Genomic DNA, 25027 nt, shown 5'->3' on the forward strand with positions numbered 1-25027 from the left:
CTGCTTTACAAGCCAAATTAAACTAATGGTAAATGGATTACGCCTTTCTCCTTCCCTCATTACTCAGCATCAGAAGATAGCTACGGGTTTCATATCCTGAGTAACCTAGTTGGACTAGATGACCTCCAGAAGGGAAGGGTAGGGAAAGGGTAAAGGAAGGAAAAGAAAGGGAAAGGGGAAAAAAGAAAAGGAAAGGGAAAAGAATACCTGTGACGCAGGGAGATTTCCAGGGATATATTTTATCCCTGTCCTTAGGCACAGTACCAGAAGAATTTTTCTGCAATTCCCCATGGCAGACACCTTGTTTCTTTTAACAAATCTAGTAATCTTAATTTTCTTCAAGGAGCTGTGTCCTTTTCTGTTCTGAAAATACTGGAAGTTCTTTACTCAGGCAACGACTCAGCTTTCTATGGAGTCTGGATGATTGTGGCTGAATTCAGTTTTAAGTAAAAGTTAAGAGGTGATTTATGTAGTTCAGCAGCAGCTTGCTTAGGTTATCTGTGTGCCAGGGGTTATGGAATTTGCTTCACCAGTGGCAGCATTAACAATGCAGCCTTTATTTGCAGGAGGTTTATAGCGATACCACAACTGATAGAAATCTCTGTAGTTCCACTGGTTTTAATGGACTTCTTCCAGATCTAGCTGTGGATCTGATCTGTAGCACTCCACATTTTAAATTAACATGACAGTTTAGAAGAGTTTAAGTGAATTTTGGGACCTAGTGCATCGTTAGCACTGGGAAAACCTATTAAAGAGGCAAAAAACCCCACTTTGCCATAGAGTTAAATTAGGATCTTTCACTCACTGATCTGTATTTGTTAGCAGCAGCTAGACTGAGGCAGCCAGACCGGGGACGATGCAGAGACACTGTGTATATTTATTCCCTTTTCCTCTTGAGCTGTATTTAAAGCATTTGCTGAGTACTGGAGCTTTAATTCTACTGCATAAAAGTTAGGAGACAGAAACATTTTAAGAGCATGTGGTACATTCTCCATCCTGCAAATGCACTGTATAAGAAATGGTTATTACTCACAGATAAGTAGCAATACAAGTGGAACAGAAAGAAAACTTTCAGGTCAGTAAAAACTTCTGAAACACAGTAACAGAGCCTGCACTATATCATGTAAGAGAATATATTGCTTACCTTGCAGAAGTAGATTGAGGGTATTCATGACCACGGGTAAATTCCCTCATGTGTACTAATCTCTGATTATTTGCACCTGAAATTCTTCACCAGCGTAATGTTCTGTGGCCAAGGCTTATATAAAGTTCAGTTTTTATTAATTCAATGTTATAAGCATAGTAGTTGGTTCACATTCATGATTACAATTAATTATAGAAGTAGAAAGATCTAAAAAACATTTTGTGGATTATTCTGTATCTCAGAGGGCTCTTTAATATGTAATATTTAATGAGCAATCTACTTTGGCAAATAACTGGATTTATTGTGGGTTGCTATCCTTTACCCGAGTGATGGGGTATAAATAAAGTGGAAGCCACTTTTTAAACTATTATAATAACAGGAGCACTGAAAGAACTAAAAAAGATTTTTTTTTTTGCTATGGCAAGCCATAAAATGTACAATGGTGCAGCGGAATGAATGAGTGCCTGTTCAGAAGGGAAACTTTCTGTGCACCAGAAGGCTAACTGCTGAAATAATGGAGCCATTCACAAATATATTTTTTTGTGTAGCAAATAATAAAATAGTTGGACAATGAAGTCTCCTCAAGTGCATAATAGATAAAGAAATTAACCGCAAAAAAAAAGGGACATAAAATTCTATCCTCGGGATCATGGTTGGAACACTTAGGAAATATTTGTAAAGGCTGATCCTTTGTCTGCAAGTCTGTGTGTGCAGTAAAGCCTGCTGATGCTCACAGAGTAGACTGTTTCCTGCACTCCTTAAAGAAGCTGAGCCCCAAGGCCTGGCGCACCCTCCAGTCTGCATGGCCCATCACAGCTCAGAGCTTCTCCTTTCTCTTCATTCTGGAGCCCTGATCCATCGGGATACCCGTGTGTGGGTAGAGCATGAAAATGAGATTTCAGCTCAGGGTGCCACTGCCTGTTAGCTGTGTGGGCCTGATCCAAAGTGTGTGAACATCAGTTAGGGTAAGGCTGTCTGTAAAAAAGGAGAAGCTTAATCAAGCCATGAGATTTGACCCAGTCAGTCCTGAGTACACAAGGACTCAGCCACCAATTATTCATTTTGCTGTTCTTCAGATGCAGCATGTAGCTTTAGGCACTTCTTAGATGTGCTCCATTATCTATGTCTAAAAGAGGGGGCTAATACACTACATATTATACATACATACTTGTATACTACATAGGTACAACACTTAATTGCTACATATATACTACATATCACAGTATCACAGTATCACAGTATGCTAGAGATTGGAAGGGACCTCGAAAGATCATCTAGTCCAATCCCCCTGCCATAGCAGGAACACCTAGATAATGTTACACAGGAATGCGTATAATATATACTTCTCCTATACTTCATATTCTCACACATTTCTTGTAGTATTGCATTATTGACACTGCAGCTAGAGCTGAGGTGGTATTTTAGGTCTAAACTGTATCTTTCTGTGGTTTATATATTTATTAAAGGACTTAGATGCATATAATATATTCTTTCGTTCATGGGCTGGAAATGAAACAAAGTGAGCAGAATTACTTTATACTTTTTTCCCCCATTTATTTACAACCACTTGGAGCCAGCGCTCTGAATTTATACTTGGCAGTAGAGTAAGATGCTGTGCTTGTCCTGCTCTCCTGGTAGGCCTAGTAAATTGGGAGCTCTTTGCGGCAAGGGCTCTCTCTTTGTTCTTTGCTTATACAGCATTTAGCAAAATGGAGATCTGCAGGGTGGCAGGCCTAGGTGCAGCACCGATAATAATTGGTGATACTTGAACTTGGCAGCGAGGTCCCTGCACAGGGTTAAAGGATAAAAGCCCTTTCCTAGATCGTAAGAAGCAGGGGTACTCCGCAGGTGTTTCAGCAGCCTCAGATACAGGAAGAGTTTCTGCTTGGATTATGGTACCTGTGTAAGGTGGTTAAACCTGCAAAGTCAGGTATTTGGTGCATTCACCCCTCCAGTGTCCTTGCTTCTTGATCTCACCAGCACACAGCAAATTGTCCTGGAATGCATACTGGGAATTGCTTTTGAATGAAGAGTGGAGAAAAATCAGCAAAGGATTTTGCCTAATGGGGAAGCGTAAGACAGTCATAATTTATTGCAGGCCTGCCTGTCATGACTAATGAATTCAGCCCTTATTAACTGAGCTATGACACTTAAACTGACTATTTTTCTTCAGCTTCTTCCCTCAATTTGGACCAAACTGCATGCCCAGCAAGAAAGACATTCCTCTTTTCTCCAGGGTTAGTCTTTGGTGTGTGAAATGAAGGGGGACTGCAGGGACAGAGTCCACCGCCACATGCATCTCTGTAGTGGGGGTTGCATGGTACCATCAAATCTGCACAGAAGTTAGAGTTTCAAAGCATGCATATAAAATCATGACTGCGTAAACTTTGTTACATGTCTGGCTGCCTCCTCTCTGCTCCTTTCCCTGCTGTCCCCTGCTATTCCTGGTTTATTTAGACTGCCATAATAAAATTAATATCTAGCAGAGACTGGGCAAACAAGAGCTGTGTGGTCTTGTGCTGACATAGGGCTGCAGATACCTTGGTTAGTCGATAGGAGAAGCGCTCCCACCTTACTCACTGGGATGGGCTTGTTACATCCATAATGCCTTAATGATACACAGGGAGAAGCTGGGAGACATTCGGAAGAAGGACCTGCGCTTTCATGGATCAATTTTATCACAGAGCTTATTTTTGCAACTTATTTGGGATGAGAAAACTGTTGTAAGAGGCTGGGCCACGTTATTCTAGTCATTGAGTGCTGTTGGGCACTGCAGTGCAATGAGGAATTGAGTTTTATACCCAACTTTTTTTCAGCTTTAGACACTTATTTTTAGACTTGGGTTTGCTAAATGGAGGAATTCCTCTTTTGGAACTAGCATGAAATATCTGATTTCTGAGCGTGTTCACAAAACGATTGACTTTTGCTAGGAAGTTTAAGGGAACAAAAAGGAAGACTATTTTAAAGTCTTACATATACTGCTCTAACTAGATCACGGGCTACACAGTAATTTTAGTTCACATCCGAGGGGTAAGTTAAAAAAACTTGGGTTTGAAATTCATAGGAGGAGAGAGACATCCCTGCTTCAGTCTTATGGCTTGGCATCAAACCAGTCATATGCAAATTTTAAATCATGCTGCTAAATAGTTAAATAAGCAGATCTAAAGGGTGTAAGGTTCCCAGATCCTTTGTAATATCCACACAGAGCTCATTTTATATCTTCTACCAATACATTTTGAATCACTTTTCTGATTTTATTGAAGAAAATGTCTGGAATTTTGATAGGAAGGACTTGAAAAAGATAGTTAAATCTGGATAAAATATTCATAGATATAAGAACTTCTGGTACCAGGAAAAGGCTGCTGGGTGCCTTCATGACTGTTCTTCTAATTTCCTAATTTCTGTTTTCCCTGTTTTCAGCGCTGTGTGTTTAAATAAACTCTTCTGGTTCTGTCTTTCACACATCATTGCTTTTTGCTTCAAAGGCTTCTTTTAATAACTTATTCTTTGGTTTTATTTTCTTTTGAACATGAATTGGGCTTCACCAAACACTGTATACATACAGCTCACACCCACAAATACTGAGAGTGGGGTTGATTCAGTCTACATGTAATTTTGTGTATGGAGCTTACTCTTCACTGCATTGGCTGATGGAGTTCAGTTATCAAAATGCTTTCCATCGTAGCTCCTTCTTTTACCAATCCCATGGTTAGGGCTGCACCTTCTCCTCCCTCGTCTTTGTGGAAAACAAACCACACTCCAGGTTTGCACAGAATCTCTTCCACCATATGTTTTTAGTAATTGTATAGTAAGGGAAAAAAAACACTTTTCCCTTGTCAGACATTTCTAGCAACACTTTTTTTGTAAAGGGCTTCATCAGAAGTGGATGAAATCCGAGACTATTCATAGGAATAGTCCTCAGAGAAGGTTAAGTTGGAGAAACAAAATAGAAAGCACGGTTAAGATGTGATTGAAAAATCACTTTGAGCATGTTCATAGGAGCCTTTCCTCACACTGGTATCACTCCTTGGTTTGTGGCAATGAGGAGCAGCCCGAGGGCTCAGCTGGTGGAGCGGGTGCTGAATGCTGTCAGGACAGGTTTCCAGAGGGTCTTATTTAGTAGCTGCTATGGTAGAAACTTTGCTTTGCACTGGCTTATTCTGCTGTTGCACCTGTGTCCTTTAGTAGGCAATGGTTGTGTCTGTTGTCTGCTGCCTATAGATGAATCATATGGCACTTCTCGTGGTTCTCCATACCTTTAATTTGCTTTTTAGCTTTTTTTTTTTGTATGCAAGTAAATGCATATCTCTTCCTGTTATTCCTCATTTCGTGCACTGGGTAAATCACTGTTGGTGGCAACTTCATGGTAAGGAAGAAAGGTGTTAAAAAATAGAGTAAGTAGCAGTTGACAGAGGCAAACAGGGTGTGCAGAAGAGGCAGGGGGAAATCAAATGCTTATTTACCTTTTGAGATGAGTTGCTCAGATTGTAGATAATCCCATTAGAGTAGGAACAATCCTCTTGGATGCTGAGGTCTGTGCAGCACATACGGCCTTGGGACCAGGTTACTGATGCACCAGAGTAGTTATGGGAATTAGTAATAGTCTTAATATCATTAATAATTTCTCTGCTTCAAAAGGTTTATAGGTATGGGAAGAAGTGATTAAGTGAAAGGTAGTGCTGGTTCTTTGCAGTCTTCCCATGGTCTATAATGGGACCAGCACGAGGCCCCATAAATAGCTTTGAACATTTTCATCTATAACATTTGGTGTAAATTGTAACTTTCAGAAACTTATCTTTTATGTGGTGCAGTTTGCTTTTATGTCCCTACTGTCTAATCTTATCTTCCCATGTGCTGAAATATAAAAATTCATTGCAATTATCTTTCCTGTAGTAAGATATCGAGGAGTTCGTACATTGTAAGGGGACAGGGTTGAAGTACAATCAACATGCATTTTTTGGATCTAAAAATACCAGTGCTTCAAAGGTCAGTTAAATGATAAATCCTGTTCTAAGTGTATATATAATACACATGAATGCACGCTATAAATTTGTTTTATAGATTTTCATTGAAGTACTTCACAGTCTGATGATAATTTCAAAACGTTTTGAGTTTATCTGAGGTCGCTGATACTGTGGGAGAGGCGATGGGAGAGGCAGCAGCAGGAGGTTGCGTCCCTTTCAGCCCAGGGATGAAGAGCATCTTGCCAGCAGTTGGCTATTGGATATGGTGAAAACCCATCGGGTTTTTCCTGTTAAGAGACCAGTTGGACAACAGCAGCCTTCTGCTATGGCCAAAGTCACTCCTGTTGATTTAAATAGGAATAGGCCCTCGCATGGCGCTATTGACTTCCCCTTTGTTTCCCTGAGAGCACGTAGGGATAATGAGTGTGGAGCGCAGCTGCTGGAGGTTGTGCTGGCACCAGGATGCTGGAGCACTTCCCTGTGTGTGGACAGTGTGATCCATAACCATCAGCCCACAAGTTAACAGCGTTTCTAAGAGAGAGAACGTAGAAATTCTCCTAGAAGTAGTCCCTGCGCATACATCCCCTCTTGTGCTCTTTTTCTTTCCATGGGAAAAGATGGATTCAACCACAGCATTATAAATAATATAATTGGCTGGAGGCATTTTTAGATGCACAAATGCTAAAATGGATTTTCTCCAACATATAAGGAGAAGAGTCTTTTGCCCCTCTCTGGATGGTGTAATTTATTTAAGTTTGGTGGTCTTGATATGTCTTTATTAAGAGTGAGAGTAACAGTTAAAGTGCTACGGTCAAGGAAACTGAAGGGCTCTCATTTCTTTCTCAAAATAAGAAGTATTTTTAAGTGGATCCAATGTTTCTTGTACTGGGCTAAATAAAGCATTCCAGCATAAAACAAACACATCTTCCCATTTGGGCTTTCATTGCACAAGTCCTGTCGAAATTCATACTGAGAGGGCTTGAGAATTTCCCTCCCGTAGACGATCCCGCTTCGTGCCGGGGACAAACACAGCTGGTGCTCAGGTCTGCGCTCGCAAGAGCGCCGGGGAGAGCTGCTGATGGTGGGAGCTCATCAAACGAACACGTCTCACGTGCGTCGTCTGCGTGACTGTGAGAAGCGAGTCGAGTCCTAACGACGCTTTCTGAAGTGTTACAGGCAAGACAGTTGCTCTTTTCACTGGCTAGTGCTTACTTTTCTTCGGGATCACAAATATTTGAATACAATTATTCAGTCAGCTGGACATCTTTTTCCTCCCGTTTCTGCTCGAACAGTAGTAGAATTTAGTGTTGATTTAAAAGACTGTCTGCCTTAAAGCAGATTGCAGAGTTTGCACACTGTGAATTGTAATTAAAGTGTAAGGGGTGCTTATTATGTCAACAACTGGCATGAGAACCCCCGAGCAGCAGGTGACCCCAAACATGTGACGTTTGTGACAGCTAGGATCCTTCTTTCACTGGTTTAGCAATCTGAAAGACCAAATTGAAAGAAGCCCAGAGGCTGTATATTTCATTAAGTCCCAAGGGAAGTGTGGGATACAGCTTCCTTCTGCTTTGCTGGGACGTAGCCAAAAACTTTCTAGAGGCTCTGTTTTTGACAGAGGCTTGCTGAAGGGGGGGGGGGGAAAGCCCTTCCACCAATCACCCATAGGACCATAAATTTGACATTTCCCACAGTTTCTTTGAGGCACTGATGTTGCTGTGTCAGCAGTATGTCCCAAAACTTGTGTTGTATTGTTTGAAAAGGAACAGTCAAACTTTCAGGGGAGCTGAAATGTTTTTCTTCATTGTCCAACGGTTCCTCTGCTGCAAAACCACAAAGGATTTTAAAAGCACACCTCTCAAAACACGGGCTGCTTTTATCCAAAGCGGGTACCATGAACACTCACAGAGCAGATGCTGTTTTCTAACGCTTCAGAACACGGTCGATAACATTTCATCCATGTTACAAAGCAGACATGAGAACATCATTTATAGCCACATACAACCAATTGCAGGAATGATAAGAAAGGGAGCCTTATGAAAATACTGCACCAAGTTTATCCCCAGTGCAATTCCAGTTGGGTTATGTCAAGAATAAGCCCGGCCCAAAGACTGAATTATGTGGTTTGTGACACAGCCTGTAATTAATTGTTAAATGATCGTCAGTTTACTGTTAAACAAATTCTTCAGCCTCAGCCCCTGCCCCACACCCCACCAGTCTTTTTGTGGGTGACCCATGGTGCAGCTGGTAAAACCTGGCTCTGAGCTCGGGGTGTCAGCTCCACAGCAACACTCCTGCCTGCCAGCATCCCCCTTCCTCCCTGGGCTGGGCAGGTTTCACTGTGGAGACTTTTCATCTTTGCTATGAAAGTTTGGCTTCATTTCTTCCAAAAGGTTTTGAAAATAACAAATGCATGCTGATTCTCTTAATCTGTAATTTGTTACCTGCACACACGTGTGAATCTGTCCGTCTGTCCTACACTGGACAGCATTTCCTACCAGCCGTTTTATGTGTCTGCTGATTCCAAATATTCACTTAGTTTGGTGGCACCTCAATCCTATCATGGTAGAGGGGTTTTTGTCCTATGTCAGTTTGCATATATATATATATATATATATGCACAAATATCTATTTATTATTAATTAACCTAGGAAGGAGAAAGGGTTTAGAATTCTTGACTGCTCCACATGCTGTCAATTCTACCACTGATCCACTAAGTATTTCTGGTGAAGTTACTTAACTTATAGTCATGCTCCACCTAGAGAGATATTACAGTAACCAGCATTTTATAAAGATAATAGATCAAGTTAGATAAAGATAAAATAGGTTTAATAGTACTCTTATTTCAAAGGAGTACTTGGAGAATTAACGTTGATGAAGTTCTTTGATCTTGGATGAAAGATGCTTTAGAAATGGAAAATATCTTTGTTATTTGTCATCTCGGTGGCTGCGAAATTCTTCTCAGAAATGAAATTTCTCAAAACACATACAGAAGGTTTCACTGTAGCCCTGATTGTTTCAGAAAAAGTGACTGGGTTGTTTGTGATTACACATAGCTCAATATGTCAGTGTAGAAACAAGTAACCTGGAGCTGTTTAATGCAACTTCCCATGTCATTCTTCATTTTGACTTCATATTTTAAGGCTATTAAAAAAGTAATAAAATGACCAAAATGATGTGATTTTGGAAGCAGTTTCTGAGCCCTTCTTGTGTACTTTGCCTAATACAAAACTGAGTGTTGCTATCATTCTCTTAGGACTGCAGTTTTATTTCTAACCCTACATGTAGAGTGGAGTTGGGCTCTGCAACCTAGACAGAATTAGGTCCTGTGCAATGGTTGAACAGAATCTTTGCCATCTCTCAGCTCCAGTCCAGGGCAGTGGTAGGCTCAATGTCTTTCCATCTTACTTCAGTACAGCATGATAGAGACCTGCAAACAGCCTCTGCCCTGCCAGCAAATCAATGAGTGAAAATGCTGTTTCAGATGGCAGAGGAAATCGTCATAAGTCAATGAGGTGGTTACATTTGGTCTATTTTTAATTTTTTGATAACTTGTTTCTTTTGGAAAGTCCACTTCTAAGTGAACCGTTTTCCAAACGTAACCTTTAACTTTTTGCAAGGCCTGTTTCTGAAAAACAACCACAAAAAAACCACCAACAGCCAAAACCAAAACAACCAAAAAACCCCGCAAACAGCCATTAGTAATATTTTTATCTGGGAAATTTTAGCCTTTTTTTGTCCAACTGAAGTTTTCAGGCTCTGTAACGTACTGCTTGCTACAAGGCGCTCTCCACGATGCATTAAGTACCACAGAATATTCCTTTGCAGGATTCCCTTTGTTGCAGACATTAGTTATGACATTTTAGTCAATATTTGCATGGCAGACTGTCCAAAATTATTTTGTTTTAGGCACATCACTGATAACTGGACCCATACTCTTTATCATTCTTTTACATTCATTAGTCACTCTGTAGTGTTTTTAACATTTTAAAACACTCATGCAATTCAAAGGAAAATAGATTTCAGCCAAAACGCCTTCAAAATTATCTTTTTCCCTTTGAGTTATTCAGCGATTTTTAACACTTCGTATGTTTGATGTTTTTTTCTTTAGTCTCAGCAAGGCAAAGTGTTTTTTTTTTTGCAGGCTTTGGCTATGCTAAAGATAGGATTTTGATAGAAAAATAGGAGGCAAACTGAACTTCATGTGAAAATGTTATCAGACGTGGTGTAAGGTGTAGCCAGCCAAAAAAACTGGCTATTTGCCTTCTGTGTAAAAGGTAATTTAAACTAAAAAAATTTACAACAAAACTAATTAGCAGATATTCTAATGCAAGAAAATGTTGCTGTTAGTAAAGTTTCTTCAATATGCCAGAAAGCAGATGGTGGCAATGGAATAGCGTTTTCTTTTGCCAGCTTTTCTATATGCTTTCTAAACCTGCAAGAGCTTTTGCTATTCAGTATTCAAATTTCTGACACTCTATGATCTTTTTCATCTTAAAACAGAAATAGAAACTGAAACTTAAAAATGTAATCAAGTCAAGCTGTCTGTTCACCAGATCATAGCCGTGGCTCGGAAAGTTTGATTCAAATTTTGTCTACACACTGTAGCTGTAGGGTTTGAGAGCTCTGGACTTCTCGGCGGTTAATATTCTTCCTCAGAATTTGGTTCTGCAGCACTGGGACCAAGTGAACATGGATTTCTAGTTCTATTTTCAGAGCTGATATGTTATCTTTTTCAAGGTGTGTGTGTGTTGGGAATCCTACCTTATATATATATGTATAATATATATATTTATATATATGTATACATAAAATATATATGAGGTATGATTCTTATATATATATGCCCTAATATTTATATAAGCCATAATATATATATTTATATGCCAAACTCTTTCATATATTTGTAATAATCCACTGTCCTTTGAGATGTAGCTACAGTTCCATTTCTCCATGATTTATGGTGATTGTAACTCCGATTTTGTTACACCTCAGTGTGGTGGCTCCGTACCGAGCATGCATGATGTTACTTGGACTTCTAACTTCATCTCCCACTTGCGTGGCTTCCAAACACAGCAGAATCACAGAACAAGTAGGCTGCCTACCAAAAGGCTGCTTTTTTTTCTGCCCAAGTCTATGTTGTTGATGCCAACATGATACTGATGCAACAAAACACATCCTGATTTTTATGGTAATTCTCTGTTCTTCTTCGCAGTCTACAATATTGTGAGAGTAGAAACATATCCAGGGAGTGGCAATCAGTGGCAATTCTTTGAGGGCAAAATCCTCTGACTTCTCAGCTTGAGAGAGGCTTTGGGTTGATGGCACTATTTCTGCAGTTATTTTCATGGCAAAAAGGCAAAAGGCAGGGAGGGAGGAAGGGGAACTGTGGAGCAGCTTTTTCTGCTGTATAACTTCATGTATCGATGCATTTTTGCCAACAGTTTCATTTCGCATAAAGCTTCAGAAAACCTGAAATGGAAGTTTTTCACATGCCACGTGGAACCCCTCTGAGTGCACAGAACAAGGAAAAGAGATCTGCCAGGAAATAAATAAATTAATAAAGAATTAAATAAAGGGGAAATTTGACCATTGCAACCAAATATGTACTTAACAGGGAGTGAAATGGGAGCCAGAGGGAAAAGTGTCAGGTACATCGCAGTGAAAGAGAGTTGTGAACATAGGGCTGCTAGTGTAGAACCACAGGAAAAAATAGTAGCTGAACTATTAGTAGTTCAGATTACCCCATTGGTAGCTTGATATTAATCTGTTCTTGACAAAACCCCCTTGGAATATTGGTTCACCTTTTGCTTATTCCTTAAGTAATAGCACATGTTTTTGCTATCAACATCGTTTTCCCCTGTGTGAAATACAATAATCCTTAATAGAGAAAATAGGCCAAAATTCTTTGAGATATTAGTTCTTTTTTTTAAGTATTATTTATTCTGTTTGGTGTATAGAGTCTTACCTGAATTTTTGGTTAATCAAAGGAAAATTTTACACCCGTGCTTTAGGAGAAGCGGGAGAGGTGGAAAACCGAGGAGGAGGTTGGGGCTTTTGCCTGGTTTGTTGATTTGGTGAAGGTTTTCCTTTGTTTTTGCTGGCTGAGGAAGTCTTGAATGGCTCCAGCTGCAGAGAGACCTTAGCAAGAAGCACAGCCTGAAATAGATGAACACTCGGATGGTCTCCAGAAACAGGTTATTCATGTCATGTTAGGAAGGCGAGCTTTGGAAAGCAGTTTAAGAAGGCTGTGCTCATTGTCAGGGAGTGGGTTTTATTTGGCTTTTTGATAGATGGAAGGTTTGAAAAATTCTTTATTCCTGTCTGCTATGGAAAATATAGAAAGCCTCCTTGGTCGTGACCTTGCAGCACCGCACATCTTGGCCAGAGGAGAGGTAACAGACCAGCAGCTACTGCTTGGGCAGCGCGGATAAAGAATGAGGATGGGCACTGACGAGAATAGCTTGGGAATACGCAGCTCCCTGCCTCGGGTCCCGTAAGGATGAGTTTGTCACAATAAATAAATAACAAGGGGATGGTGGAGGATAGAGATTAATTGGGTGACTGTACTACCGCCAATGGAGTCTCACCATATGGTGGACATGATCCTGCTTTGCTGATGTTGGTTTACTCACCAGTGTAAAATTGCATAGAAGCAGACCTGGAGGCTTTGACCAAAGCTACCAGATTTGCTCATTACACAGTTTCATCCTCACTTGCCTTTATACATGAAGTCAGGCATTGCAAAACCAGCTATTTAGTCATCCTAAATACTGTTGTTATTGTTAAACTGAGTGAGAAAATGCTCTGGAGAAAAATGAAGACATGAATTCTTGTCTTTGAAAATATCTAATAAGGATAAAAAAAAAAAAGGCAGATGAAACAGAAACTGAGAGTGAGTGGAAATATCCCTTCTAGGTGACTTTGGATCCGCTCTACCAAGTAATTTCCTACATAATGTAGTTGAAAGCTTCCTAAGTGGGCACTGCTGCTGCCGTTGCCATTGTAATGGCTGTATTGGTGGGAGTGATACTTTATTATCCAGAGCAGCGGCTTGAGAGCTCAGCCCCGTGCTTTTTACTCCTTTTGGTAACTGTGCCTCTGAAGGTAAATCACTTAACCTCTATGTGCCTCCTCCAGCCCTGTGTAAAGTGGGCATAGTTATGCTCACCTTTCCCACAGAGGTATTGTAAAGCTTAGTTTAATGTTAATAAGATGTTTTAATTTCCAGGATAAAAGGATGTTCTATAAATATACATTAGAAGTAATAATACTTTTAATGTATGCCATTATTTTATAACAGTGCTTTTCTAGTTTTAGAAATTTTTTAGCGGCTTGAAATTATTACAGACACCATTTTTGTTAATTAAAGATTGACATTCGGGCAGACTTTGGTGAATTGTTCTATAAATCCACATCCGTGTGCACTGAGCATGCCCAGAGCCGTGCCTCACCTGCACTTTGGGATCATCAGCACAGCCCTTTGGCTTTTAAAACAATTCTTGGATGCCTGTGCTCAGAAGTTTGATGGCTTCTAAATAGAACGGTTCAAATATTTCAAAGCACTTGAGATTCCTACAGTGTGAAGCAATTTCAAATTATTGTACTGCAATTAATTTTAAATAACGGAGCACCACATATGCCTGGGAAGCCCGTTCAGATCCAAATGGAAGCTCTCTAAAAACTGAAATGATTCAATAAATTTCAATCGCTCTCAAGAAATGGGGCGAAGGACTGTAAATCATTTGGTGAGGGGGATAGGCAAATTTCCTCCAAGTGAATCTGAGGGTAGAGACTCTAATTAGATTTTTTATTTTGGGGCTTATGATGATGAAATGTAGGTTAATTTATATTTCCCAGGGATATGAGGGCAGCTCTTGTTGATCCATATGGTTTCTTGTAGCTCTTATATAGGCTGCTTTTTTTTCCTTCCTTTCCCAAGATTACAGAAACTTAGCAATCCAACTTTGCACATATTTTTTTTCCATTACAAATATCTTTCCCTCCAAATCTGTATAAAAAGACATGAGAAAAATATTGGTCCACAGCTAGAAATGCCAAGTATATTTTTAAATGCAGCTAAAAAAACGACTGCAGGATTCAAGCATTGTGCAGCATGGAAGCTAACGCTTTGTGGAGCTGGGCTGCTCCATGAATATGAATTTTTAGATGCTTAAATCAGTGATTCAGGTACAACCTTGTATCTGTAGGTACCAAAGTGGATTACTGCCTGATAGCTGTTCGTTAGCTTAGAGCATGTTCTCTGTCCTTCCCTTACAGATGTATTAGGAAGATGCTATCTCCTGTAGGAAGGCTGCTAAAAATATTGATGCGAGACCTATTGGAAAGTAATGTCATTTCCATTGGCTTCAGCTCAGCTCCAGGAAAATCCGTGTGCCGGTTCCTCCTCCTGCCGCAGCCAAGCGTGGTTGTGTGCGGCTCCCCGCGCCATGCACTTAGCTCTAGGATTACAATTCCTCCCAAATCTCGGAGCCAGAAATTAGGAATTAGTGCTCCCGCCGACACTCGGTTGACCCTCCTGTTTCCCTCTTTCCCAAACAGGAGAAAATAGGGCAGCACAATCGCTCTTGGTGCAAGAGCTCGGTCGGCACTTGCTGTTGGCACGCGCGCTTCCTCCAGAGACACTGGCACCGCTCGGCACACGGCTCAGCAGGGTCTGGTGCCCGCTCCTCGGTGTCCCCTCTCCTTGGGGTGGGACAGAGCCCTTTGAGGGTGCTGCTCTGCCAAGCCAGCCATTGCCATCCGGGAAGAAAGCGTCTTTCTGAATTGGCTCCATGTCTGGTGGGCTTTTCCCGGGTGGAGGAGCCAGGGAAAGGGAAAGGGGCCCCTCAGCAGGGTCTTCCTTAAGGCCTTACCTTACTTTTAGACAGTTGTCATTATCTTTGTCTAAAGGTCATGGCTAAATTGAATAAAAGGAAAGCTGTGTGTTCCTGTCGATGCACAATGGCAGTATTGACTTTCCTAATCCAGTTTGCTGAGGGGTGAGAGAATTAAATTAGATATCTAAGCACAGAAATTGAGAGCCTTTGAAAACAAAGATAAGGAGACAGCCTGTATTTTCCTTTTCCTGGGAGCTCTGGGCTCAAGATTTTGCAGGTGTGTCATCTGATCCATGGCTTGCATCGATCAAAACTGTGCCAATGCATATTTAATTAGCAAGGGGACCCTGGATGCATTATGGCCATCATCCCTATATTGAATGGACTGTCAGACTTTCTGAATGCCTCCCCACACCCCACCCCCCCACCCCCCCCCCGCTTCGTTGTTTGGGGAGCTTCTGCATTTTGTCTGAGCAGCTAAAAGTTTCTTTGTTTTTAGCTGGTGATGCATACAGCACCACTGAGGAGAATACAAACAAGTAAAGTCCTAAAGTGTTTATTTTGTCTAGGAAAAAGGGCTGAACCAATTTGAATCCTTTGGGTAACGGATTTTTGTATCTCTTGGAATTAAAGAAAAAAACAACACACAACCCCACAGTTGCATGATGTTTACTTTAAGAATATTCTATTATAACAAATAAAATCTGTGCTGTGGGATTTCTTAAGGAAGCCTTTGATGACAATTTGAATTAAGTCAAAATTAACGTTTGCTACTGCAAAGGAATAAATAGAAAATGTTTCAGAAATGAATCAGTAAGCAGGAATCAAAGGCTGTAAACTGGTTTAAAAACAAACATTTAGAAGTGAATCAAATAGTTGTTTGTAATATCAAGGAACAAATATGGGAATACACAGATTCCCCACATTCTAGGCTATCACACGATAGCAGTAAATCATTTATAGGCTTGTGAGAACAAAGAAAGTTGATTTAAAATGAAACCATTTTTGATACAGCTTTAGGGTCTCGCAGCCTCTCGGTGAAGTTTCACGTTCTCCTTCCCTACGGGGAGGAAAGTCATCAGGAATTTCTGCATCCAAAGTAAAGTTAGCCTGGGAGTTGCGGGTATCTTTGTTTGCATCTACCTTGGTACAAAGCCTCCCCAGCAGAGAGAGTGTTGCCTGATAAACAGATGTAATACACAAAGTCTGCTTACAATACCGAGCAACAGACTGTGGGCACATGTTTTGGTCTCATTCAAACTCATCAGCATAGTCTAGCTAGCTGTTTTGTTGCTAGTCTACTTACGGGGTAGCTTAGGAGCGTCTTACTGGTGAAGTAACAAGGAGGGGTTTTGCCACAAAAGTTTTGTGGCAAGGGCTCACGGGAAAATCATTTGCATACATCTTGTTACAAAGGCTGACTACTTCCTGGCTTAGACAAAGTGTTGCCTGATAAACAGACTTAACACACAAATGTCTGTCTGGAATAAACAACAGCAAGCTTTGATTTACATTTCCATTATCAAAGATAATCTCTTTCCCAGTGTACAGGAATTAAGAGTCCTCGCCTTATAAAAAACAAACCCAACCAGGCTGGCACCGCAGGGATTTTACCACTGCAGAGCCTTATTCGAGAGCAGCAGGGATGGGGTGAACTTGTACAGGGGGGTAGAAAATAAAACTGGAAATCTGGTAGGGATATGTGCCTGTGTGGCAGTGAGGAGTATGATAATGAAGCACTTTGAACTCCCTATAAAAGTTGACTTGAAAGCCATGGCTGGAGTTAAACGGAGAGCCAGGCCTTCCTTAAAAGTAATAGTAGTAGCCACCAAAATAGCCGTAAATAATAATTCTAGCATATATGGAGTAAGCCCTATGTGCTCATATTATAATGTATAATGAAGGGAAAGCGAGTGTAAAAGAGCCTCAGTCCTGGTGCTGGTTTCTGTTTGTAAATCCTTTAAGCTCACCGTGTAAGACTGTACATAAAGGAGCATGATTTAGATTATTTTCTTTTTTTTTTTAACATATATAAATCTTTGGTAGAATCCATGCCCCAAATTATAGATGAAAAATTTATTGCATGAACACAACCCAGCCATATAAATTTTTTATTACAAATAAGACTCTGAAATTTGAATAAAATATGTCAGTTTATTATACAATATTCCCCACCACCACCACCTAAACATGATATGAATGGAAAATCGAAGTTGTGAGGTGCTGGTCTGGCCGTGGAGGAGCCCATGGCGGAGAGGAGCAGGCTCAGCATGGGCAGTGGCAGCAGAGCCCGGCTCATCTGGCATCGCCAGCAGTATTTTGACTCCACTATGCAGGGATCACCTTTACTCTTTGGAGTATAGATGCATCTGCACCTGAGTTATGACACTGGCTGCTAGCGAGGGCTCTACATAGGAAAAACTAAGCTCAACAGCAATGAATTGAGTTTGTGCAGACAATAAGGCTGGTCCCTGCAAGTCACTTGTTACCCCAGGCTGGAAAACACAGTGTGTGGAGAAGGTGTGAGTGACCAAGAAATCATCCTGCGTCTCCCAAGTCAGGTAGCCATGAGGTGGTTCAGCACTGAGGAGTGCCATGACACTTGAAGCGGTTTTTTTGGTGCATGAGTGTTAACAACTCTTCACTGTCTGTGTCACAGTCTACAAAAAAGAACAACATTGTCAGTCTGTTGACACTGGTCCTGTCCACGGGCCAGACTTTCCTGGGAAGGTTTTATTCTTTCCAAACAATGGAGCGCTCCCTTCCAGTGCTCTGAGCTCTGCTTCCACGCAGCCGTCGTGCAGCCCGGCTGGGGCTGTGCTCCTGCTGCAGCTGAAAGGCAAAACTGAGCATTGAGAAGTCCAGAGCTTCCATCCTGGAGTTGCAGGTCCCTGTCTGCTTATGCTTGGAGATCAGACAGACCTGGGTCTTGGGTGTAACCTCCTCTGTAGTGCTGCGGTAGCGTATGCGTGAGAAACAGATTCAAAGAGGAACGGAGAATAGAGGTGTAGTAGGGAATGCTACTTTGGAAAAACTAGCCTGTTTTGTTGTTGTTTTCTTTTTTTTTCTTTATCCTTTAATCATAGTTGATGCTTGGAAGTAGAGAGTACAATAGCTTCAACGTGCTTTTTATCCTGTTTCCCCGTGATTACAGTTGATAGCAGATCCCCTTGAGCGTCCCTCATCCAATAACCTGGACTCCCATGTACGCGCTCAGTACTAACTCTGGCTGCTTGAGGGTTAAGAATTCCAACCACTAACTTTTCTTTAACTAAAAAAGCCCCCAAATAAAACCCATTGTGCTATTCAAGGTTAAGCTTCCTTAAATATAAAACTAGATTCCTTGGTGATTTTTATTTTATTTTTTTTAATCAACAGTCTTAATAGTGGTTCCTCACTATAATATTTCCAACTCCATCTGAAATTATTTAAATCCTCCCCTTAATAACATGCACTTTATTGTAATATACAGATTCTTTGGCTTCCTACCAGCCTTAGCTTAAGGCACCAATGAAACTCGTTGCCGCAGGGGGCCGTAGATTCAAGAGGGGCTCGCATCTACTGTATATTTTGTTTTGTATGTTTTCCAATGGCTCTAATTATTGCAGGTGGTAGAATTTAACTGGCAGTGTTGTTGCTAAAGAAAATAGGCATAAAGTGTATACTGTTTTGCAGAGTGGCTATCAAATATATAGAAAAGAGAAAATCAAATGAATTGTTAAACTGCTCTATAGTAAGTGATTTTATTGATTTAATGCAAATGCTTATGAAAACGATCTTCCATTTATATCAATTATGTATGGGTAAAAATTAATTTATTCCTCCGGTCACCTGTTTGGCTGACTGACTCAGCAGGACACACATTCCCCCTTCCTGGTGTAGCCGAGCCCGCAAACCGATCCACATCCCCAAAACTGGAATTGCAAAGTTTCCATGTGCAAAAGCAACAAAAAAGCCCCGACAGGAGTTCCTGCCAAGTGCTGCAAAAGCAGAGAGCGAGCGGTGGAGCCTGAGCAAGACTCTCTCGTCCTAGGCAAGACTGTAAAATACAACGGCTCTGATTTTGCCAATCCCTTAACCATGTGGCTGCACATTTATATGTACCGGATCATCTGCAGCATCTGAATAAAATCAGGGAAGCAAAATTCTGCATATAAACATTTTGGCTAAGTGCCTTAACTCCGTCTTCTTATCTGGGGTTTCCACAAGATGCCACCTTGCATAACAATGCTGAGCATACGCTTGCCCAGTACATGTTTTCGGTAGCCTCCCGTGATCACAACCGCTGTCAATTGGTTTGAATTCTACCTCATCCTGCTTTTTATTGCCCCGTGCCCCTCCGGCAAGAATGGTGCTAAAAGCCTTTGTTGTCTTTTTTTTAGGAATTAATATTTAATTTCAGCAGAAGGGGTGGGTTACAGGGAAACCGAATCAGGAAAAGCCTGATCGCGGTAGCCAGAGTAATAAAAGAAGAAAGTTAAGATTCAGTATGCAAACAAATGTCCCACGGCCCGTAGAGTCTCTCTTGTGCCACTGGCTTTGGTGTTGGGAAAACAGCGCTCCACGCAAACAAAAGTACTTTGTTCCTCCAAATCCAGGAGCAGCTCCGGGTCCGTGGGCTGCCCACTGGCTGCAGGGCTAGGCTAGGACCATGGTGCCAGGCTGGGGGCTGAGAGCCGCCACGGAGCCCTCATCCCTCTCCCTGCTTCCCTGGATTCAGTGACACTGTGATAGGAAAATGTCCTTTGAGTCCCATATTTCTGCCGTAACTTTTTCCAATATATAATTTTTTTGTGGAATTCTGACCCTACTTTAAATATTAAGTGCAAATGCTGATTGAGCCTTGAGGAAAAGGGAAACCTTAAAATATAAGCAGGAGCCTAATGCCTGCCATGTAAAATGAAATCAGTTGAATGTCAATTTTGAATGTTAACTAAATATTTTATATTCCTAATATTTTACCTTTGTTTCTACCTCTGTGGTATCAGAAACCTAAAACTTCCAGACAAAATCCAGTGTCCAGAATATAACAGCACCATACACGTTACCTGTTAAGTCTATGTGTTGTCACTGATTTGAGCTTCAGAGATAGCTCAAAAGATCAATATTTAAAACAAAATTGCAGAATAATTTTTTGTAACTGGGTTTCATTGGAGAAATTATTAAAAATAATAAATCCAAAAGGCAGGAAGTGGATTCTGGCCACAGTGGGAAACAGATCACTTTTTAGGAGAATTTCACCGATTTTAAATAGAAGCATCAGGGCTGAAGCTTCCTTTGCTAAATACTCTGAGCGTTCTTCTTCTGAAATTTTATCACAATTTGGTTTGTGAGCACTTTTTTTTTACCTGTGGCTTTTTAATTTATACGAGATTGTCCTCTAAGCTTCTGAATGATACCTAATGCATCCAGTCAGCAGGTAAAAAAAAATCTGAATATTTAAAATAGGCATTTTCTTTATAGTGCTCTGTGGTAATTAAAATCTTCATTTGCTTAAAAGCAAGGAACCTTTTTCAAGCAATAAATTAGCATTGCTTGACCCAAGGTCACTGGTAGTACTGCTTCTTCCAGCACTATTAATACCTCAAAGAAAAAGAAGGGGTGGTGTTATCACTCTTGCAATAGAAGTAAGATTTTCAATTTAATCACAGTTAGGTGACGTGACCTTTTGATCTTGCATTGACTTCTCACTGAAATGTGGTCAAATTTTAGACAGCTAATTCCAAACTCTGCAAAGTCAAGGTGAAGTCAGAAAATAGGTTTGCCACCGGTGGGGGATGTTTTTGGTGCAGTTGCAAGTGGTTTTGGTTCCTAAGTTTTGTTTCACAGCGAAAACTTTTTATGGGGTCAGTAAAATCAGAACAATTCCTAGGGGAAGAAAAAGAATCTTTTTCTATTGGTATTAATTGTGAAAAGAGTAATTTGGGGGATTATTTTATATATTTTTTTCATACAGGTATGGGCACATTTTTTCCCAATTCATAGGGATGGAAATAATTCTGAAGGAAAACACTATTTGACTAAAGCATCACCTAAGATTAACTTTTAAACTAAAGAGCAACCATCTTCGCAGAAAGTAGAGTTAATAATGTGTAAAAAATGCAAACCACTCCTATTTACACACATCCCTTTATAGGTCAGTTTATTATTTTAGGCAAATAAATTGTGTTCCTTGGCGAGCGTTAGCTGGGAGTTTGCAGGACCCAGGATTTACACCAGTCCTAAAGCAGTTCATCCAGGATCTTAGTCTCATTTGTACCACTGCGAATCAGCAGCGATGCCGTACGTAGCACTGTCAGCACTGTGAAAGTATGACTAAAATCAGCTCTTCTAGGAGTTTGGCAGATTTTTGTTTCAGAAAATGCATAGACAACAATCTCCACGACTCTGTAGTGTTGCTTAGCTACCTTTATATGCCTGCTTGAAAATATGTTTTGAGACTTTACTATGTGTTGGATTAAGGCTCTGGTTTGTATACAACAGAGAGGCTGCATTCAAAAAAACATGTAGGAGAGTAGTTTAAATATGCCTTCTTTAAAAAGAAGGATTCTCAAAGCCTAATTTATGCGAACACACACCCCAAGCACTCTGTGTAGTGCCGTAAACACGATTCCCTTTTTTTTTTGGCTAGCAAAATATTACCTGGGCACGGGACTTTCGCATTATCATGTCCTAGTGCAACACTCCTGTCCTTAGTTTGTACTCTCAGCCTTTTGAGGAAGTCTGGCGCCTCTGATCTATTTTCCACAGCAGACCCTGTAATTTTTGGCTGTATTTTATGTTTTTCAGATTCAAGTCAATCTGAAAGTCCCAGCCAGCCAAGTGAAGCTGATATTAAGGACCAGCCAGAAAATGGTAAGTTCTTACCTGCTGCTCCTGCTTTGGGATATTAGAACAGCCCATATTTCTAAAGATTTTTTTTTTCCCTATGTCTAATATAAAGATGATTCAGAATGATTGGCATGGGATAGCCACAGATAGGTTGTGTACTCTCCTCATAGTTACAATGCTACTGTTTCACTAACCTAAGGTAGCATTTAGTCCTGGAGAGAGACATTTTTTTCCCCTTTTAAAATAATTTTAATTAGGGAGATGCCATTAAAGAGCCTGCTGTATGCAACCCTTATCCTTATTCCTCCATAGCAAAGGCTTTCAGTCCCTGGGCCGTGAGTCATGACCCCCTAGGGGTGTGTGCTTCATCGCTTCCATTTTTATCTATGTGCTTTTAACTTCATTTTGTTTATTGATGCTCTCACATGACACACTCAAGTACCTAACTTTCGGTATGTGGCCAGCCATCATTTTAGAGCGCAGGAGCTCAGACAGACCCACCAAACAAAATGGTTGCTTTGAAATATGTTGCTGCAGACCCATTCTCTACGGCAAAAATCTGCTAAACAAAACAGAGCAGCCACACTCCCAAATGCTGCTGTTTCAGGGCAGGACTGCACAGCCATAAACATCCCAGCTGCTCAGGCAGGTACCACTGCAGGACTGATACTGGTGCTAACGGCATTGCCTCTGCTTTGTCATTGATGTTCTTTAAAGGTTGTAGACACTATGGGTGAGCAGGTCAGGGAAGCTCAACTAGCACTTGTTGCTGCTTCTCCTCTATATATTCTCAATGCCATTGTTTCAGGTGGCAGCAGTGTGAGTTTATTTGGAAGGAGCAGTAGGTTTGTGGCTTTTGGGGAACATTAATATTCTTTAAAGTAGAAGAAATAGCTTCTAGTGAGCCAATGGCTTGCTTTGTAAAGCAGCCTGAAGAAAAATCATTCCATAATTCCTGTAGGGACTGTATGTGAAAGGATAAGTACATGTGTAAGGCAACAGCTTCTCTTTTTATGTTTAAATAAGGTAGATTTTTGTTGCCCCATTGGCAACTGAGTTTTGTTTTACTACTTACATTTAGGACTTAGAAATAATGTCTCCCAAAGTGAAAGTGGTTATGATCAGTAGTTTCTTTTGACTCTTCTCATACATAACCAGAATTTCTTTTAGTAAGACCGAAATGCAGATGGGGCACGCACTGTACTGGGGTCCACTGTGCATACACAGGAAAGAGTTTGTGTGAAGGATTTATGTCTCCAAAATCTATCACCATCTCATGTAGAAATATTGTATCTATAATAATATAACTGTGATTGCCCTTTCACAGAACATCTAACTGCTTTTGCCTCAAATCCCTACGACTGTATCTGTGTTTAGAGTGTATTTTGGGGACTTTATTAGCAACCAAACAAGTTGCAAGTGGGAGTAAGGTTGAAGGGCTATATTCGCATCCAGACTGCATTTGGATCAGGGTTTAAAGAATTAAGGGAAGAAGAAGATGCTTAGGTACATAAAAACCTTTAAAATACTAGCATATATTGTAGGACATAGAACATAGGGCTGATTGGTCTGATAAGATTTTGGCTTTTGGGATTCCTGTATTTTCCTGCCATTGAAATATGAAAGGTTTCATATTTTGATAGATTTTGTGCTGCTCATCTCTAAACATACCATCTTAAAACATTTCTGCCGTCTCTGATCGACAGTGCCTCATTTCCTTTATCAATCCTGTTCACAGAAATTCTAATTTGTAGCCAAAGGATTGCAAGGTTAAGAGAAGAACTGACTAAACTGTGATTTTTGTTCTGCCAATTCTGCTCTGTTTTTTTTTTTTTTTTATAGTAGGGAATATGTTGCCTATGTTTATTAAATCATATTTTAATTTAGAAAGTATTAGGCACCAAGCATGTTATTATTTCTTGTTTAGATAATACTCTTTCACAGCTATTAAACCACAGTTCTTCTTACCCTGCAGTTTCTTAGTCTTAAGGAAGCCTATTACTCAACAACCGCCCCAAAAAGCAGCAATGTCAGTGTTTAATAATGTCAAATCTATCAGAGCCTAGTGAAATGAAATCTCTCTGATTTGGAGCCTGAGTCTTCCTTGTAAAACAAGCTTTTAGTGAATTCTTGGAACTTCACTGGTGACCTGCAAAGGGTACTTTTTTTTCCTTAATAGACAGGAAAAGGATTTTCCTTTTTCTCTTTTACTAAAGGGTATTTTTCCCCACCACAGCAGAACCCTCCCAACCGATTACGCACCTTTTGCAGTGCCTGTGTGGGAGACTTTCCTTTACAAATGCCTCTAACACAGTCTGTTGGCCCTAAAGGGGTTGCTGCCCCTGGGCAGACGCTGAGCTCATTCTCAGCACACAGAGTCCCCCAGCTCGCAGTGTACCCAGTGTGTAGATCAACACAGATCTGCAGTTCTTATCTACTGAACGTGAGGATGAAAGCAAAACTGCAGGCTTTAGAAAATGAAAAACTGCACGCACAGGAACGGACACAATAAATCATATTAGCTGCGTTGTTCTACACTTGCTGTAGACCCACTTCCACAGGGCCTGATCCAAATCCCTCTGGAGTCAATGGGAGTCTCGTAATTGATTTTACTGAGAGTGGGAACGAGCCCACACAGAGAGGAAGAGGGTTTTTTTAAATCAAAGACAAATAGTATTGTACATAATCTTATTCCTGCTGATGCTGACAGCGGAATGACCAGATTGAGGGCAGATTTGGAATCATTTTGCATGTGTTTCTGGAAGACACAAAGGAGTGTATCGATTAAGTACTACCTTCTACATGCATGCATTCCTTCATTTTAAAATAATAAATCTTTAAAGGCCTTGTGAGGGTTATACAGCCTCTCTACTTGCCTGTTAATATCCTTTCTGTTCCACTCCATAAATTCTAGAGCTATTTATTATACACATATATTTTGCATACCTTGAGTAATGTAGGTTCAAAAGGGTCAACTATACAGCCCTGGAAAAGAAGGACTCCTACTATAGATTTTAATTTATCATTCTAAATTGTATGTGTTATTTTGGAAAACCTGTATGTCTAACCTTCATTAGAGTGAATTTTATGGGGAAAAAAAAAGCTTTTCTTTCTTAAGGCCCCTCTATTTTTCTCGTGGGCTTTACAGTTGCAATATCTGGTGGAGCATCATCACAGAGGGAGGAGATGGTGACATCTGCTCTCAGTGGTGGCTTTAACACCAACTCTAGCCTGTTTTTCAGCTTCCA

At 40.5% G+C, this 25027-nt stretch overlaps 1 protein-coding gene across 12 annotated transcripts in view; it reads left to right on the forward strand.

Moving 5' to 3' along the window:
- Nucleotides 1–25027, forward strand: part of NFIA (nuclear factor I A) — a 254009-nt gene that overhangs the window by 115084 nt on the left and 113898 nt on the right. For 11 of the 12 annotated variants that reach the window (XM_061469629.1, XM_061469628.1, XM_061469633.1 and 8 more), the window contains exon 3: nucleotides 21738–21803. The exons of the other annotated variant lie outside the window; for it this stretch is intronic. In XM_061469629.1, the coding sequence (XP_061325613.1) occupies nucleotides 21738–21803 (66 nt within the window). The remainder of the gene's footprint in view (nucleotides 1–21737; nucleotides 21804–25027) is intronic. 12 annotated transcript variants of the gene reach the window in all.

The sequence above is a fragment of the Pezoporus flaviventris genome, unplaced genomic scaffold (assembly GCF_033815535.1).
Source record: "Pezoporus flaviventris isolate CSIRO_AGI_PZ_B2104156 unplaced genomic scaffold, CSIRO_AGI_Pfla_v1 ptg000059l, whole genome shotgun sequence".
Lineage (NCBI taxonomy): Eukaryota > Metazoa > Chordata > Aves > Psittaciformes > Psittacidae > Pezoporus > Pezoporus flaviventris.